Here is a 20,584-nt window from a genome sequence, read left to right as displayed (position 1 = left end):
AGTGTCAGGTAAGCTGCAGTCCCGTGGTCTCAGTGAATTGGTTTTGTCTGTGCAATGGGCAAGAAGAGCCCATTGGGGTATTACAGCACCACTTTCTCTGTTCTTACTTTGCTGAAGTCCAGGTCACAAAAAACTAAATGAAATGTTAAGTTGCAAAGGATTTTCTCATTTCAAAGGGAAATAAGCAATTTTTGGCATAAATTATAAGAGAATAGCTGCCTGGGCTCTTCCCGGGCTCCTTACGCTTCCAGATAATGTTGAGTGGAAATGGATAGCTATGGTTATAGATATTTTGAGGAATTTGAAAAAAATGATAGTTGCAGCAGGCAGAATTCTAAGATGCTTCCAATATTCCTGCCCCCAATGACCTATACTCTGTGTGCAATGACTCTGTCATTGATTTTGTAAGAGGCCTGTAAATTAAACGACATCTCACTCACATAAACTAATTAAGTTTTATGGCAACATAAGTTGTGCAGATATAATTAGGGTCCCTAATCACTTGATACTGAGTTAATTGAGAGAGATTTTACTTGAGAGGTGTAACCTAACCAGGAGACCCCTTAAAAGAAAGGGGTGATGCAGATGCTTTTTGTCCTGCCTTATAAGACGTAAATTTGTCGTTATAGGAGATTATGCGGCAAGTGCTCAAGGGGTGTCTGTGGGAACTGAAACCTGATATTTGGCAAGAGCTAACAAAATTGTCATAAGAGCCGGCAGGAAGTAGTAACTACCACAAAAACAAAACAAAACAAAACACACACACAATGACAATACAAAACAAACAGCCACAAGGAACTGGCTCTGCTAGGAACCAGTAAGGTTACAAAAGACTCCAAGATTCAGATTGGATCTTAGCCCCAATCACGCCTTGATGTCTGCCCAAAAGACCCGAGCAAAGGAACCAGTTATACCATATTATGACTCACTGCAGCCGTGGTTTTGTCCCTCTTTACTTTTTACTCTTCTGTATTACTTCAATTTTTATAGTAAGCCTATATTATTTTTACCAACACAGGAAAGCCATCCCTTTTAGGAAAATATATCCTTGAGTGATAAGGGTCTACACGCTCAATTATCTAGTAGGTCTTAATAGGCAATGGGAAGGAATACTGTCAATGAACGCAAATGATTTGAGGATGTAGGCTTATCAGAAACAGACTAGATTCTTTCTAAGACAAGCAGTTAGAAAACAGATTTATACCAGGCTGAACCAGGATGCACAGACACTAGGAGCAAGCTCTTATAAATAGGTTTATTACACCAGGCTGAACAATAAAGATAAGATGTTCAGAAGAGGCATCATTTTAATGAAAAAGCAGGTTTGCTAAAACTTAGGTTTATGATCAATATAGTAGTCAATTCTTGTCTGGGAAGAGATGTGGGAGAGTTTATGCATATCTCATCATCATTGACAAAAGGTTGCAACTCAATATTTTATATAAAAAAGCTTGTACTTGATGAACAAAAGTTGCCACTATATCAGGTGAGAATGTCTCTATAACAAAGGGAAAACAATGAAATGCAGTAAGTTTTAAAACATAGATTTTAGTTTGGACAAAATTTCAACACCATTTGTTAGAAAATTAAAAATATATAAGCTTATAAGAAAGGTAGAATTACTAGGCAAAAAGTGTTTGTAAACAAAAATATTTAAATGAAGAAACATCCATTTTATATAACTTATCTTTAAAAATATTTGTAACAAAACTATTTATTAGAAATGCACTTAATTTTTCTGTGGACAAGTTATTACTATACTTTAGTGGTTTGCAACGCTGCAAAATTTTCATAGTTTTAACAAATTATCTTAAGAATATTAGTCATTATAGTAATACCTGTATTTTAGTGTTAATTTTTGGAATAAATTTAGTAACCAAGATAAACAAAAAACAAACAAAACAAAACAAAAAAGAATTGCAAGAAACTCTAGTGCTTCTAGACATAGGTTTTTAGTGATATTTTCCCTCAAAAATTACAGAGGGTTTCATCATATATTATAAATGCTAAAATACAATATATGTGTCATATACTCACACAGTATAAATCATGAATATCAGGGGAGGCCTGTTATCTTTTCTAACATGTATTGTTGTACACAATAATTGGAAGTATGCTCTTTCTAAACATATACTATGACTTACAGCAAACTGTGTGACTTTGAAAAATTATCTTCCTTCTTTGAGCTTCAGATTTCCTATTAGTAGAATCAGTAAAACATATTTTTCTAAATACTTTGCAAAACATTCCAAACTTTACATACTATGTGAATAAAAAGAAAAATAATGTATCAGAAATGAAAACAGTAAAGCAACAGAGGATATGTGTTCTTTTAGTTGACAACAATTTTAAACATCTTATATATTTCAGACATTTCTTTACTGATGGGAAAATAAACACAGATATGGAAAAGTGCCTCCAGGGGCTTAAAATAGAGTAGGAAGAATCAGTTGTATTTTAAATATGAGAACCATGTAAGTATTATAGATACTTTGACAGAAATGTTGATATTTGGGGACAGAATTAAGGAGTGATCAACTTTGCCTGAGGGACTGTAGGAAGCCTTTGTTGAGAGGTAAGGAAGAAAAATGTTAAAGAATGTATAAGAATTCATGAAGATACTGATATAGGACAGGGAGTTCTATGCAGAAGGAGGAGAACCACAATATTACTGGTAGACATTGCAATGAATTTGGTGTACTTGGAATGTAGCTTGTGCATGTGAGCATGAATGTATATGTGTGTGTGTGCAGAAGATAGTAATAGAAAATGCACTCTTTGATTTTTATCTTTCTATCAATGGGAACAGAAAAGGATTTAAGTAAGATGAACAGGTTTCTATCTAAACATCTAAATAGGTTTCTTTCATTCCCTCTTGAATAACAAGATTTGTTGGAGGAAAATAATGTGTGAGGCTGGGAGAATAGCCATTGCAGTGCCAAAAAGGAGTCAAGAAGAGGGTTGTATGGCAAATTCATAGGTGGAGAAAGGAAAATTTTAACCTGAGTTCTGGAAAAATCAACAACCAGCCTTTGTGCCCTATTTGGCAAGAGGACATCAATAGGAATGGAAATGGCATTAGAAAAATCATAGATTTTAGCTTTAAGAAACTGGAAAGGAGAAAACATGAGTAGGCAGACTTTTGTTGGGAGCAAAGAAAGAACTCAGCTTTAGGCAGTGAGTTTGAAAAGTCTATGACATGTGCAGTTAGAACTGTCTACAAGACTACAGAAAAATCTGCACTGGTTATGTTGATTTGGGGCTAAGTTACAGTTGATGAGACTGTTTAGGGAAACTAGGCAAGGTATTACAAAAGAAGGTGAAGACAAATATTTAGAAAAGCAGAAACATAACACTTATAGAAACAATGGCATTTACGTGTTTTTTCTTTAATTAGGTACATCAGTGTGGCTAAAAATAGCAGTATTTTAAACTTAAACTGAAGCGTATGTGTTTGACTATCTAAAATATTCCAAATTTTATTAGCATTTTGTTCTGAAAGAGTTATTCAAAAATTAACCACATGATGGTGCTATGCTACCAAATCATATGACATGAACTCGGTCATTTGTTAAGAGCGAAAAAAGAAAAAGAGTTTTATTGATTATCAGGTAAATATAAAGTATACATGCCCAGTGGGACCAATGGGCACCTTAGTCTATTTGTTAAAAGGCTCCTTGTGAAGAGCAATATCATTTATCTCATATGTTTTTAGGGAAAAAGAAAAATTCTGCTTGGATTTAATGTGATCACACATTTATGTTAATTTGAAATAAACTAATATTGCCAAGTAACATCAAAATGGTAAACACTGTTTTCAATTCCAAAAAAGTTTTACTTTTTAAAAAATAAATAGGAAATCACTTCACCACTCTTCATTTTAAACAGTTTCCAAGAGAAACTTTTGTAGAAATGGTAGAGAACTGTTTGAAAAATTATACAGGATATTAAATTATTATTTTGGATAACTTTAGTATCCACTTAATTATTTTAATTATTTAAATTTTGCAATCACTTTGAAGAAAATTCAAGTGCTTCTATAACCATATTTGGATTTTGAGTTGTTGAAAACTTTTAATTCATGTAACTTATTATTCATATTTATGTATAAGAAGTATATATTTTATTCCCATTTATTTAGTAGCAAAAAAACACTAGTGACTAAACACAAATTTCATTTAGGTTTTCACTAAGAATGAAGTTGTTGAATTTAGAAACTCTTATTCTGTCATTGTAAATGTAGCTCACCTCTTAATTTCGAGACAATTTGAATTAAAAAAAAAACTTTATTCTGATTTTATTAGTGTTTTATTGCTATAATAATACTGTATAGGACAAGTTCTTTTCTTTTTTTTTGTAGTTTTCTCAGAGTAGTAGGATGTGAGGGTGGAATAAAGGCAGTTTTTATTTTGTTTTGTTTTGTTTTGTTTTACCAATATCTTATGCCTTGGAGCAATTTATAAAACTTCATAATGTTCCTCTGAATTCAAAGTGTCGCAGTGAAATGGCATTCTGTCACAGTGCTCATAAAGTGAATCAAAGTTAAGGTTAATAAAATAAATAAAAATGCCTTTCTTCAGTCTTTTCAGTTCATGTAAACCTGACCATCATTTTTGTTTCCTCAAGCCCTCCCTCTATACAGGAAATAGAGGAGAAAATAGTAAAAGAGAAGCAAATAAAAGATTTTGAAGATAAAACAATAATAACAATATGTACTTCAGATCATTAGCATTTTAATGTATTCTTAAGTGCGTTAAAAAGAGAAAAACTCTGAAAACAAAGCATATCGTGCCTCATTCCTCTATTGCAGCTCAAAATCTGTTAGCTAAAAAATTAAAATAACTGGTGTTTAAAAAAGGACTACATATTCAAATGTAGAATATATATTTGGGACTTTCTAAATGCATTTAGTATACTTAAAATGTAATTTCTGTGTGAATCTGATTTTATGTCAGAATTCTTGTATTGCAATATTGAAAGGGAAATCTTAACAAACAATTTAAGATCATTCTGGATCTGCAACACTACTGTTGATGTTTACATTCACAATTATTGCGATACACCTAATTCTTTAAGGATTACTAATGATAGTTGCCAAGATAAAGTTTTCTGAGAACTTATTGAATATATGCTTGAGTATTATTTTACAGTCTTTACTCAAAACATTCTGTATTTTAAAAATTGTATTTGTTTCAATTGATTTTGAATTTTTATGGACTTTATTCAATGAGATATTTTCTCATATTTTTGTCAAGTCATACTGTCATGTTTGAGTGACGTATCTATGTGCATGTGTGTGTACAAACACAATACACAATACACTATATACAATAGATAGGTGGATAGTTTTTAAGTTTCATTACAAAAATGTCCCGAATTTTTTTTAAAGACTCAATAGATGTAGGGTACAGGTTACAATTTTCTAATAGAACACTAAGTTAGTGTAGGGGATTGCCTTTAGTGGATCCATATTTAGAGATGAAAGCAAATTACACACTGAAAGAAAATCCATGTGTTTTATTAGGCTCTGAAGTCCTGAAATGCTTGGTGTAATTTACCAGATGATGATAATATTTATACAAATATGTTTTGGCTCTTCCTTTAAAATTTATTTAGAATAAAACAATCTCTCACCGTCTGTCACTATACCATCACATTCCACATTTCTACCAGTTTCCTGGCTCACTTCTATGGTCTCTTAACTGAGCTATTGCTCTCATTATTTCCTAGTTATTATTGTCTTCAGACAACCAGAGTCACCTGGGTCTACAAGAGTAAGGTGAGGCTGGGCACGGTGGCTCATGCCTGTAATGCCAGCACTTTGGGAGGCCAAGGCGGGTGGATCTCCTGAGGTCAGGAGTTCAAGACCAGCCTGACCAACATGGTGAAACCCCGTCTCTATTAAAAATACAAAGAATTAGCCAGACGTGTTGGCAGGCACCTGTAATCCCAGCTACTCGGGAGGCTGAGACACGAGAATCGCTTGAACCCAGGAGACAGAGGTTGTAGTGAGTCGAGATCCCTCCGTTGCACTCCAACCTGGGCAACAAGAACAAAACTCCATATCAAAAAAAAAAAAAAAAAAAAAAAAAAAAAGAGTAAAGGTGATCCTACATTCAACATGGGCTCTCTATATCATGATCTGTTAATAATTCAACACCTTTGCCTGGTCTACAGGGCTCTCCCTGGCGAGCCCTTCATCTCTGGCCAAGGGCCTCTTCCTTCACTGCACTCCAGCCCCACTGGCCTTCTTGCCTAGTACAGTCCCAATTCAGAGATTTTGAAATGGCTGCTCAAACTTTTAGGAACTCACATCCCCTAAATACCACATGGTCAGGTTTTTGCTCATATTCCCTTCTAATAAAGAAGCCTTTTTTAATTTTTCACCTCACTGTAAGATACTCTCCACCCTCCACATGCCTTGTACCCCTTCACCATGCTTTAAGTCTTTCTAGCTTGAATTCATCGCTGCTGAAAGTGATTTCTAATTTGTTTATCTTCTCACATTCTCAGTTGAATGGAAACTGTTTGAGTGCGGGGAGTGTGTCTATTGAGTTCACTGCCCTATCTCCATAGTGGAGTCTGGAAAACAGTGACTGCTTCCAAAATACCTGTTGAATGAAGTAGTGAAAGTTATGGACATTGAGCTTTATTTAGATAATGAATTTCAGGCCAGTAAAATGGACAACAATGACTAATCCACCACAGGAGAAAAGAGAAGAGTGTGTGTGTGTGTGTGTGTGTGTGTGCTTTTTTATTTGCAGATATACTTTCAAGATTATCTACCCTATCTAAATCTATTTTAATAAAAGTGTTATATAATTTTGCATATTTCAATTTTAATACAGTTAAGAAGTATAAAAATTCTAAATAAATTAAACACAATAAATACAAAAAATAAATAACATGACTCATTCTCTGTAGATCTTTCATAATGAAAAAGGCAGATATGTTCTTATTGCTTTCATGATAGTTGAACTTATATAACTGAATGATTACTTTCAAAGATTAACGTTTTGATATAATAAGATAAAGAATTATTATTAAACCATACGTTTTTCAATTGTGTTAAAAATAAATAAGAATGACATATATTTTTCTAGATTGACACCTAGACATTGATTACTTATTGGTATAGATGGTAAATATGTGTAAATAAAAATGATGATATAAACATAAAACTGTGTGAATATAAAATATATTTATAATAATTAAATATAAACAAGTATATAGACATAAATATATATAATGTATATCTAGAATTGAATCTTTTGTACTTTAATTTTACTTTGGAAGTATACTTAATTTTATATTTAAATCTCATGACTTCTTAATTTAAAATATTTTTTATATTATTAATGATTTGTATTTGTTTCATTTGAATAGATGTTTGTAACCTATTTAAATGTGATTTCTTTGTTGGAGACTTTCTTAGGGAAAATATTAAGTGAGAAGACTTTACATTGATTTGGGATTAAAAGAAAAAGAGAAAAACAAACTAAATAATAATAAGGGAGTAAACTGGATAACAATTTGACATATTTTTCTAAGAGTACTTTGCAAATTTAGCATAAATGCTTAATTTAATATAGTGGGATCATGTGGGATCTAGAAATTAAATTAATTTCTAGACTAAGCATAATTTATGCACAATAGCAGAAATAAAAATATGATAATCTATTTGAAAAATGTGTTTCTTTTTCAGAGTATTTTCATTATCATATATATTGCTTTCTTGTTAAAATTCAGAGTTCCTGAGCAAATATGGGAGGGGCATGCTGATTAATGGAACTGAATGCAAAATATTTATTCACGTCAAAATAATTACAATGAGCACATGAGTATTGTGTACTGCAGTTTGGGGTGTATTCTCCAAAATTCTTCAAAATAGAGTGTGTTTTGTAGAAGAGGAGGAAAAGGCTAAATTAAATGAGCTTCACTTTTCTGCCTTTACTTTGTTATTGGAAATTTCTATAATTTGCCTCATTATTATGGAAGAAAGCTGCACACTTTAAATGCCATTATAATTTTTCTTTCTCACATTAACAGACTCCTTCATGTCACCACCCAACAAAAGACAAAACTACAGACACTGTAAAGAATGATTTCTTCCTGATATTTCAACTAACTTTGCCCTCTGCAATCCTCTTTGGCTCTAGTCCATACGCCGTCACTGAACAGCTTCCCAGCACAGTCTGTCTTTCTCTCTGTCTGTTTATTGGTAAATCTTTTTCCCTTTCCTCCGTATAACCCTCTCACGTCCATTACTGGCCTTTCACATTTCTTCTACTTCTCAGGGGATTAGAGCTTACACACATCAGTATGCCTCCACTGTGATATCAACCAACATTGTGGTGAATTAGATATTTATATCTTCAGAAGAGCCATAAAAAGGCGCAGTATCAAGGCTGGTGGGGTTAGAGTTACTTTTTGATCTTGTTTTTAAAATAATCTTTATATGTATATTAATAAAAAATTAGGTTACAATTAAACTCCAGTAAGAATCTTTTTAAATGACATAACCAAATTATCAGGTCTAATTGTTCAACATAAAATAGATAATAGTTGAATCACAAAATAATAGCACCTGTAGAATTAAATACTCAGCATCACTAGGTCTTCTTCTTCTTCTTCTTCTTCTTTTTTTTAGTTTAAAATACAGTTGACTCTTGAGCAACACAAGTTTGGACTGTGCAGGGCCACTTATATGTGGATTTTCCTCTGCTTCTGCCTCTGCCATCCCAGAGACAGCAATACCAGCCCCTCCTCTTCTTCCTTCTCCTCAGCAATGTGAAGATGATGAGGATGAAGACCTTTATGATGATCCACTAACACTTAACAAAAGTAAACATATTTCCTTTTCCTTAAGATTTTCTTAATAACATTTTCTCCTCCCTAGCTTACTTTATTGTAAGAATACAGTATATACGGCCAGGTGTGGTGGCTTAGGCCTGTAATCCCAGCACTTTGGGAGGCCGAGGCGGGTGGATCACGAGGTCAGGAGTTCGAGACCAGCCTGACCAACATGATGAAATCTCATCTCTACTAAAAATACAAAAACTAGCCGGGTGTGGTGGTGCATATCTGTAATCCCAGCTACTCAGGAGTCTGAGGCAGGAGAATCCCTTGAAACCAGGATGCGGAGGTTACAGTGAGCCAACATCGCACCACTGCACTCCAGCCTGGGTGACAAGATTGCGACTCCATCTCAAAAAAAAAAAAAAAAAAGAATACAGTATACAGTATATACTATGTATAACATACAAAATATGTGTCAAATGTTTATGTGATTGGTAAAGCTTCTGGTCAAGAGTAAGCTATTAGAACTGAAATTTTGGAGGATCCAAAAGATACATGCAGATTTTTGACTGCATGGAGTATTAGTACCCCTAACTCCCACATTGTTCAAGGGCCAACTCTATTGCTAATTGAAGGAAAATTAAAATTACTTGTCATTTTCAGCATTTATTTTTTATCTTCTTTAATTATTATTTAGTAGTCAACTGTCCAAACATTTGTCTATATACCTTTTTCAATTTGATGACTCCCTCTTGTGTATCCTCATCTGTGACGATGTCAAACAAATTTCCCCCATCTCCTGGAACAATATTGTATTCAATTTCTGCATTTTGTCCAAAATCAGGATCCACAGCTCTTATTCTTCCAATAGCTGAGCCAATAGGGGAAGACTCAGGAACTTTCAGGTGGAAGATGCCTGATAAGACATATAAAATTCAAATTGACAGTCGGGTTAGTAAGAGATATAGTAAGATTACAAGGCTTGAAAAATAGAGTCTACTGAAAGTAAATCACATTTAGAACATTATAGTGCAAAATGAAAAGGCATTTTGCTGTCACGTTTAGGATTATGATTAGGAGTAATAACTTCACTTTTCTCTTCAATATGTGCTGCTCTAGAATTTTAATTGGGCATTATAAATAGTAGAGAATGCTAAAGTAAAATTATTAGCAGGACTTGTTTTACACACTTACTGACATAAAAGTGTACCACATGTCAAATAGGAGGGTGGGACTATTCATGAAATTAATTAGTACTAATACTACAGACTGCAAGACATAGATGAAAAGTTATAGAAGATAGATAGATACATACATACATAGAGAAAGTTGAGGTTATATTTCCTGAAACTAATGACGTCAATAAGTATACATTGAGAAAGTTGAGGTTGTATTTCCTAAAACTAATGATGTCAATAAGTATATATCATTAAACTAAAAATAACCTGTAAAATGATAATCTGTAGAGTTAACCAAAATTCTAGTAGATGATAGATTGAAATATAGTATATTATAGACTAAAATTCAGCTTCTATTTAGTAAATTTTAACTTGTCACCCTTCTATATACTTTTACTGATATTTTAAGTCATAAAGTTCTATCTCCTGAAGCTTTTTAATAGCATTAAGAAAGAAAAAAAAAGTAAAATGCTTATTTTTACCACCAGGTGGAGCATTCATATTGTAATGAAATTTATACTGAATCAGCAAAACATAGATAAAACATGTCAGAATCATGGAAAATTGTAATACTCTCAAAAAAAAAAAAATAGACATGATTTTAAGGTTTTGTAGAATTTTTAAAAGTCTGACACACAAGAAAGATAAAAAGCATGCTCTTTTACTGATATTTCATTAAAGCAAATATTAATGGGTTTAACAACAGTCTGTTCAAATTAAAATAAGGAAAGGAAGTGAGAGAAAATAAAAATGAAAAAACAAAACTAAACACAAAAATCTAAAATTTCCATTTTGATATTGGAGTTCCACTTTCAATTTCTCTTACTGGATTTAGAATGGCTCTTTCCCATGGGTAAATCAACTGTGGTAATTCATTCATTTTAGAATTTTAGTTACATTTATGGAAAATAAATTAAGAAGATACTAAAAATGTCTGTTGCATAGAAGTTAATTAAAAAATCATATTACAATATTACAGTTATTTTTGCCAGGAAAGTGTGAGAAAAAAATCACATCTTGTAGAGATTCTGCCAGATATTTTATTTTTTATTTCCAATTATTTTTGAGGTCCTATGGTTCTTTCACAATCAGTTTCAAAACTTGGTAATTTCATTAGTGTGGGCAACATTTAAATCTCCCATCTTCCCTCCTTCCCCCAGAAAATGGTATCTACCATGTGTCTTGCATATGCAGACCAGCCATATTTAAGTCCAGCATATTATCTCTATGGAATGTATATGTGATTTGATCTCAAGACAGCTAAATACTCAACTAAAATTTGTTTATTTTACATACAAGACAAAATGATACTTTACAGTGGTCCATAAGAATTATATTTAAATAATCAGCTTAGTTAATTCATAGTATATCTGCCTTCAAAGAGGATATGAGAGCTCTTTCTAAAAAATGCACTTAAAAGTTTAAATAGATAAAAAAAAAATTATAGACCTAACAACAACAACAACAACAACAAACTCCTTCCAAGTCACAATGCTAAAGTGTTACATAGATATTATGAAGAAATCTCAGTTAAGAAAAGTCATATTATTTGATCAAAGTAGTAACTTCTCATAGGCTAGGATTATTGTTTTATTTTTATTTCCTAAGCACTTAATATGGTAGCTGTCATTTAGGGATGCTTAATGTTTGCTGAACTTAAAGCAGTGATTGAACTTGAGGCAATCAAATCAAAGAAGAAAAACAAAAGAATGGGTTACATGGCATGCCTATTTTCTACCAGGAGGATAAGCCAGATATTCAAGAAGAATCTATCCGATTTCAAATAGACTTAATTACATGGCTTTTGGAACTACTTTCTTAGGGCATAAGTTTTCTTAATAGATAAATTAAAACCTGATCCTAGTGAGGCACTCCTGAGATAATAGGAAATATGAGGGTCCCTGAACTTCTGTATAATGAGGCAAGAAAGCATGTGACAAAGTTTTTACAGTTGTACTAAACTTAAGGACAAATTCCCCAGAAAAAGGACAAGGCACAGAACGTGTGAGTAATTTTTCATTTTCTTTTTTTTTTTTTCTTCTTAAATGCCCGTTAAATGAAAATACGACTTATCAGAAACTGTGTTTGTATCTTTTGCATCTTGTTGTGTGATTGTGATGAAGAATCTGAAGGAACATCAAAAGCTTTGAACTCACAGTATGATTGGTCATAGCCCAAACTCATGGTTCATAAATGAGTGTTAGAAAAAGTCTAAATTTTTTTTCTAATAAAAGAGAGAAATGGAGGTCTATGTTGAACAGTGTACTAGAAATCCTTCTTGATCAGGACTTTTAGTTGGAAACTTAGGGCTAAACACCATCAAGGAAATAGCTGAACAAGTGTTCAGAGAGACAGGGAGCCGTTGAGTATAGTGGATTTCAAACTTCAAATGTGGCCAGCAGTAGGGGTGGTAAAGGTGAAACAGCGAGAGTCATAAGGAGAGGAGTAGTACGGGAATGTTAGGAACTCATGGGCATCTCACTTAAAGGGCTGGGGACATTTCAGCTTATTCCATCCAATCCATTCAATGAGAGCCAATTCAAGTTACATATTAGGTTTATGAGTTAGCTTTACATTTACATTTGAATGGTTAAAAGCAAAAGTTAAGGGAATTACACATCGATGAAAATGATAGAGCCTGAGGTCCTCTCTAAGGGATTACGGTTAGTGAAGGTGAAGAGTTTATCGACAGTTGAGATCCTCCAATATGGGTGGGAGGTGGGGGGTAAATTAAAGCACTGAAAGGTATTCCAAAGGGCACTGGATAATTCAAACTGCAGATGAAAGATCCCCCTTTTCAACATAATATGCTGAGATATGAACTTTATGTTTTATAAAAGAACATTTTATGGGGCTAGTAACAATAAATGTAAAGACAGCTATTCTTTGTAGTATTCTATCAATGTAAGTGAAATAGGGTGTTTTGTTTTAAGTTGTCAGCACAGAGAATGCCAACAAATTCCATTTTTATCTAATGGCATTGAAAAACTTGTGATAAACTGAAATAATAGCATTGTCCAATAACGATTGATTTACCAGCATTCCACTAGCATGCATGCCCTCAAAATTAAGATAAAATAAAAGTAAAGCAATAATTTACCACTTACATTTTTGTGTGCGTTAAGTTTTAGTGCATGTGAAATGCAAATATACAGAGCAATGGATTTTCTACTCTTTACATAGCAGACATACATTTTAGTAAGGTGGAAGTCACTTTCATTAAGACAAGTGTGTCTTAATAAAATATTACAGCTGGTAATAAAGTCTGCAGAATATGGATCAAGTCAGAGAAACTATGCATTTGTCATGTCAGATTGTGTAGGTTCTGTCGGTTTATTTCCAATGACTTGACATTTTATCATTTCTAGAATCTCAACAGCAATAAAACTGAGGTCATTCAGATTAATTCAAAACTGTGAAGTAATCTTCAGCTGTGCCAAAGTTGGATTGTTCATGATGTACTGTGTAATTACACCGCCATCGTCTTTTAGGCGTCCTACTTTTGATGCATATGAAACATCTTAATGGCACTACCTGTACCACAAGAATTGAGAAATAAAACAGGTGACAAGAGATTGTCCACAGTCAATAAAAATATGTATTTACCTATTCATCAAATATACATATTATGCTTAACCAAAATCTCCATTTTCCCATGGAGAAGGAGGAAACGGCATGCAGTGAACTAAGTATAATGATCAAATTCTTAAATATAATATTCCCTGTTAGTTCCAAGAGTAGAAAAAAAATCAGGTAGTTATAAGCTATGTAAGTATCCTCTCAGTAACTATGTCATTTGAAAAGATACTGATTAGGACATAAACTGTGGGTTGGGGGGTAGAGGACATGCATTGCTACTTTAAAAAAAGGATGTAAAATACATTTACCTTCCTTTTTTGTTTATTGAAGGAAATTTCCAAATACTGATGAAAACACCAAAATAAATATATTTACTTGACAAAATATAAATGAAGATCTTTACTTAAAAATAAAGATTATAGGACCTGAACAAATATATTAAGTGAATGAATGACTTTAAAAATACCACAGCATTCAATAATACCAGTAGCAAGTTAAAAAGAAGATAAAATAATCCATTACAAACTGACTTTTGAAATACATTTTATTTTATCTTTATGTAACAATAATTCTAAAGTTACTAAAAAAAAGAAGTCGATGTTCAGCTGCAAGTGAGTTACCTAAATACAAGTAACTAATGCAAATATAATTCATATTTAATAATACAAGAATACTAGAAATATTGGAGGGCTTAAGAACAAATTATTTCAAATTGATGAAAATGTTAAACATTTTTAAAAACTCAAAAACATACATTTGAGACCAACTAAATAGACTATGATTTGAAATATTACATTTCAATTTAAACTTCAAAAAATTATATATAGCACTGAACTATTGATTCAGTAATTGAATTCAACCATTAGATTGTTTAAATGATCCTGCATACTTTTTGTGTGAGAGTGATTTACCTTCCAATGGCTTAGAAATAAAATTGTGTTGTATCAATATTTTATTTTTTTAATGTCTTAAATATATATCACACAGAATTATTTCACCTTACTTAAACAACATGAAAAGAAAATACAAGTAAACAACATATTGTGTAAAAAGGAACTTTATAGAAATTGTGTACCTGTAGCTCTGTGACCTTGAGCAAAATATTTTAAATATCCCTGTTTTGCTGATCTTTTAAAATATCTCTTTTCCTGATCTGTAAAATTAATATAACAATATCTACCTTACAGATTTGTTTTTGAAAGTCACTTATACAGAAGTGTATGAAACTCATACAGCATTATCTATTATTACTAGTTAACTTTATAATAATATTTGTATAGTCTATACGTCTTATAATTTTTCCTATCAGAATGGCAATAGCCAACAGGAAACTGTCTATAGAGGTGTGGAGATGAAAGAAAGATCTTAAAAGAGTTCTAAAAAGTCATTTTAATTTTAATTGAAATATTTTCCCATATCTTGAAAATTGGAGGATTCAGGAAGAAAAAAATGTTTTGGTGGTGGAAGAACATTTTATGTCCTCTATTTCCTTACAAGCCTGAGGCTATATTTTCAATAAGCCCAAATTAAACTAATAGAAATATTGTCCACTAGGAAGAACTATCCTGATAACAAAGCTGCATTCAAGCTGGATTTTAGTCAAGCATACTAAACATACGGTGAATGGAATCTCTCAGTAATAACAGAAACATCCACTGCTGCTCATTCCCAGGATGAGGCGAGGATGGACTTTTTTTTTTTTTTGAGACGGAGTTTCGCTCTGTCACCCAGGCTGCAGTGCAGTGGCGAGATCTCGGCTCACTGCAAGCTCCGCCTCCCGGGTTCACGCCATTTTCTTGCCTCAGCTTCCGGAATAACTGGGACTACAGGCGCCTGCCACCAGGCCCGGCTAATTTTTTTGTGTTGTTAGTAGAGACAGGGTTTCACCATGTTAGCCAGGATGGTCTGGATCTCCTGACCTCATGATTAGTCCGTCTCAGCCTCCCAAAGTGCTGGGATTACAGGCGTGAGCCACTGCGCCCGGCCAGATGCACATAGTTTTTTATGTGTCAAGTATTTGGCACTAGAGGTTCACTTGATTGGTTAAATTACTTCACCTTTAAGATGTTATAATTGCCCATTCTAGATTTTAACTAACGATATACATGAATAAGAATTGCCATGCACACAATATCCATCATATTAATGAATCAAGATTTATAAATTATCTGTAACAATAGCAATATTTCTTGTCTCCGAACAATGAGAAATTTATTCCTGTAAACTTTTTCTAGTTCTGAGCAGCTAAACGCAATAAAAAAATTTAAGGCTGGATATTAAATTGTCTTTCAAAAATTATCTTTGCATAGTAGATTAATTGCAGAATTTTCCTGTATCTCAGATTATTGATATTTGACTCAACTACGATTTTTAGTGGTCTCCTTCATGGAATGACAAGGAAAAATACAAATAAAAAAACAAGTGTTCTTCTTGATGGCATTTATGGTCTAGTGGGAGAGAAGTCAATTAAACAATCACACAAACAAAGTAAAATTTTAGAGAAACGCCGTTGCTCTAAAGGAAAGTTACACAATTCTGTTCAATGTTTAAACTGAGAATCTGAGCTGAGACAGCATAACGTTGGGGTCTGTGAGGTCAGCTAACAGAAAACATTCCAAACAGAAGTAACCATATGACAAAGGTGATATGATCATAGTTTCCAGTCTTACCAGTTTGTTTGTTCAGTAACTCCCACTAGGACCTATCATCTCTAATGTCAGAAACACCTCTGGTAAATTAACCTACAACCTATATAGCTTGGCCATGTCCTTTTGTTGCTGCAATTTGGCAAACCCTAACTCTTGATGATGATTATTATCTTCCTTCTGAAGGAGGAGGAATGGTTCACTGAGGAAAGCCATAGAGAAGCAGTTAGATATTACTATAAATTATGATCGTTAACTTTGAATGCCCCTTCAAAATTGCTTAAAAAGCACACAGATTTGCAAAGGTAACTGACTACCATTCTCTGTGACTTCTATTTTGAACTTCTCTACTGTCCTCAAATATCTGCTTAATTACTCGCTTTACTACTTCCTTTCTCAGTTGGTGGCCTTGCCTTGTAGTTCACAGAAAAAAAACAAAACGATGTTGCATAGGAGATTGCTCAGCTTCCCCAACCTTCAAAGGATCCCACAGCAGTGTGACTCATAGTTTGAACAATCATAACATGTAAGATATAATACAAACTTTTTTTTATTTGTCTCTCGCTGTTCCTTTAGACTTTCTTCTGTGGGAGTATGCTTTGTCTTTTCTTGGAAGAAAACAATGGTGAGTAAATGATGTTTCTTCTCACTATTAAATAATAGTCCTATGTTCACTTTAATTCTAAAAACATAGATTTGGAAGTTAGACATTTCCAATAAATGACATTAACTAGTGCATCAATCCATATACAAAATGAAGACTTCTCCCTTTGGCCACCCCACCCACCTCCAAGCCAATTAGAGCCAGCAGCAGATGGGACATTGGGTTGGGATCTGGATGGATTAGCAGGCTTTCTCTGTCCAAATTTTTAAAAATTTTCTTCATCATCTCCTTTCCTGGGGTGTTTTCACCTTATCATTGGAGGCAGCAAAGCTAGGAGACTGGACTGTTCTTACTTGATAATGTGGTTTTTGCTTCTCTGGAGTTGCACAGTGCACTTGGGGGCAGCTCTTGGAAGCTTCTCTTGCAGCACCTCCCACACCAATGGCATTGCCTCTCCTTTGATGGACTATGACCTCAGCCTCCAGATTTCTGGCGACCGGCTCCACATGCAGATTCTCACTTCAAGGAGAATCTCTTTGTCAGGACTTAGCATAATGCTGGGTTGGTTATCCCTTCTGCTTACTCATTTCTTGCCATTCCTTTTGTTGTCATACAATTACTTTCCCAAACACAGCCTTGTTCTCTTTTCCTTTCTCGGCTGTTTTCAGGACATTTTAACTTTCCTCAGCATGAGACAGGTATCAGTCCAGGAATTTCCCTCATTTTCTGGGAAAATATGTTAGAGTTTATTATTGATCTTAGCTGAATGGAAGGCCCTATTCATCAAACTTGAGAGGAGTAGGAAGGGCAATCCCACCACTCACTTTTAGTAGATAGAGACTACACATGGCTTTCTCCAAAGAAATCCTCTGCACATAATTTTCCCTCTACTTCACACTCTACAAAACATGCTTTAAAAGACTAACAAAATATTGCCCGGGCGCAGTGGCTCAAGTCTGTAATCCCAGCACTCTGGGAAGCCAAGACGGGCCAATCACTTGAGGTCAGGAGTTCGAGACCAGCCTGGTCAACATGGTGAAAGTCTATCTCTACTAAAAATACAAAAATTAGCCGGGTGTGGTAGTGGGTGCCTGTAATCCCAGTTACTTGGGAGCTGAGGCAGGAGAATCACTTGAGCCAGGGAGGCAGATGTTGCAGTGAGGTGAGATCGTGCCACTGCACACCAGCCTGGAGGACAGAGTGAGACTCTATCTCAAAAAAACCACACACACACACCAACAAAACAAACAAACAAAAAAAAAAAAAAAAAAGAAAGAAAAAGAAGACTAACAAAATACCTTAATATGACCGAAAGCTACACGATTCTTAAAAGCATCTGATATTTCCATTGTAAATTCTGATCTGAGACCATACTCTGCTATATAGTATCTATTCTGTGTTAGCTTTATAGTGCATACTTCAATATTAACCTCTTGTTATAGCTGTAAGCATTCTTTCAATTGAAGTGTCCTTCATCTCCACTTTTTCTTCTTAAGCTCCAGCAATTTGTACACATTTTACTATTTTTAGAGAATCAGTTTTCTCTGCACTCAATACTTTCTTCTCAATGGAGATATTCCCGATGAGACACAAACTGCTCATACTTGAGCATCTTAACAAAAATTTCGCCTTGTCCCAAATCTGATTCTAGTTACCCCCATCATTTTCTTTTCCCTTTCCAACAGAACTTTTCCAAGAGAATCACTGTTACCCATGCCTTCTTAACAACCACTCCACAAGCAGCCTTACCCGGCTGACTGAACCCATCATTGCGTAGCAAAGTTTCCCCTGAGATATAGTGACTTCCTTGCCACTAAAATCCAGTGGCAATTTCTTAGCTGTGTTCAACACTCTTGGCTATTCCCTGTTTTCTGAAGCACATCTCTTCTGAGACTCTACAGTTGTGGTTTTCTAGCACTCTACTATCATAGTTTCCTCCTACCCTGCAGCTTTCTCCTTGCCAGATTCCCTTGTGGGAATTATCAGAAAAGATCTGGATAAGTGATTCTCAAACTTACTGCATTTTGGTATCATCTGGAAAGTTAAACAATTTTTTAAATGCTGTAGCTCAGGGACCATCCAAAGAGATTCTGTTTAGCTGTTCTAAGTTTAGAGCTGGATTTATTAAATTCCCTCCTGTTCTACTTTACAAACGTGGTCAAGAATCAATTTTGCCAGCTATATTTATTCAGTCTTTCCTTTTCCTAGGTCACTTCATCTCTCTCTTTTGCTTCATTTACTATCATTATACTAAACATTCTTTTTATTTTAACTCCAACCTATATTCAGCTTTTGAGTTTTCATACTATACTTGGCAAAATATCATCTTATTCCAAAACATTACTTGGATATCTCCAAGGTGTCTCAGTTTTGACATATTCAAACATGAGATCATAGACTTGCCATGCCTAGATGAAGATTCTCCTACTAGTCACTCTCTCAGCAAGTAGTATTTCTACCTCTCCAGTTCCATGAACTAGAATCTGCTTCCTTATAGCAAATCCATTGCTATTGTTGATTATTTTACCCCCGAAAAATCCCTCAAATCTGTCTACACGCTACCATTTTTCACAATGGTCCTGGTCACCACCATCACAGACTAAACATCTCACACTTCTTTTCTGTTACTGCCGATGCCTGCTAACTGGTCTTCCCAAATTATTCTCCTCCCCTGGCCTGAGATATCTTTTCCACGCTGCACAGCAAGGATAGAGAGGTCATTTCCATTACTCCTAAGTAAAAACTCATTTTCTTCTTTCATATAGTCAGGAAATTACCCTTTTAGAAAATCCGTGCGTGTCAACATGAAGGAAAGGAAGAAAATTTTAAATAGAAATTACTCTAAGTGGAATAGACACTTAGTAACAGCAATCACTTATATAGCGCTTTCTATTTTCCAGGTACTTTTCTAAGCACATTTCCATTATTAACTAATTTTTATCTTCACAGCAAGACTATGAGATACCCACTATTATTGTAACTTCCAGTCAGTTATATCCTAGTAAATATTTTAGAACTATGTTGGGATAGGGAGAAAAAACAGGTATAATCCCTAATTTTCAGGATCTGTTCATTTCTGTGGTGTAAGAGTTCCCATCATGGTCTATATCACAGTACTATTGTGATGTCTTGAACAGAGAGTTGAGAAGAAACATGCACAATTGGTTCTGCTGATCTGGTGGAACCTACTATCAGTCTACAAATGAGCAAGTTAGGGCTAATGGCCATGAGGTGAGTCAAGCAAGTAGTATCCCTGATTGAAAACATAGTTCCTCATTTTGTCTGTCCGTTTCTGTTGACTTGCTTGTGCTGCCTGAAAGTCAACCAAATGGATACAATATTTGGTTGATCTATAAGATATTTTAAAATTCAGGTAATTCAGAATTCTTAATTTTAGCTAGACTGAGTGATGCAAATTTCAATTCACTGAGGACTGAGTGGCTTGGGCACACTTGGGGAAAGTTTCCCTTTTTAGTGATTGGAGAGAAAAATCCATGAAAACATCTCGAAAAGTGGCATTAGGAGATGTGACAAGGTTCTAGAAGGAGATGGGGCACTAAACATAAAATGATTCTGCTACTGCACCCAAGAAAGAAAGGAAAACCTATTACATCTCTTTCTGTATTTCCAATTCTTCCTTTCTTCTTACAAAGCCACAACATTAAAGTACAAAATATTATGTTTAATAGTATAGTTCTACTACTTATAAGTTTTATAAATACATATCTGCAAAACTAATTGTCCATTGCAACATTATTTTTTTAAGCAAATACACTAGA

General features: G+C 34.1%; 1 protein-coding gene across 3 annotated transcripts in view; it reads right to left on the bottom strand.

Annotated features, from left to right (window-relative positions):
• The window catches only part of CDH12 (cadherin 12), a 1,094,618-nt gene that overhangs the window by 65,283 nt on the left and 1,008,751 nt on the right, over nt 1–20,584 (bottom strand). For all 3 annotated transcript variants that reach the window (XM_007961262.3, XM_007961261.3, XM_037988711.2), the window contains one exon: nt 9,528–9,715. In XM_007961262.3, coding sequence (XP_007959453.1) covers nt 9,528–9,715 — 188 coding nt within the window. The remainder of the gene's footprint in view (nt 1–9,527; nt 9,716–20,584) is intronic.

Source organism: Chlorocebus sabaeus, chromosome 4, assembly GCF_047675955.1.
Source record: "Chlorocebus sabaeus isolate Y175 chromosome 4, mChlSab1.0.hap1, whole genome shotgun sequence".
NCBI classification, from domain to species: domain Eukaryota; kingdom Metazoa; phylum Chordata; class Mammalia; order Primates; family Cercopithecidae; genus Chlorocebus; species Chlorocebus sabaeus.
This window is presented reverse-complemented; position numbering and strand designations above follow the sequence as displayed.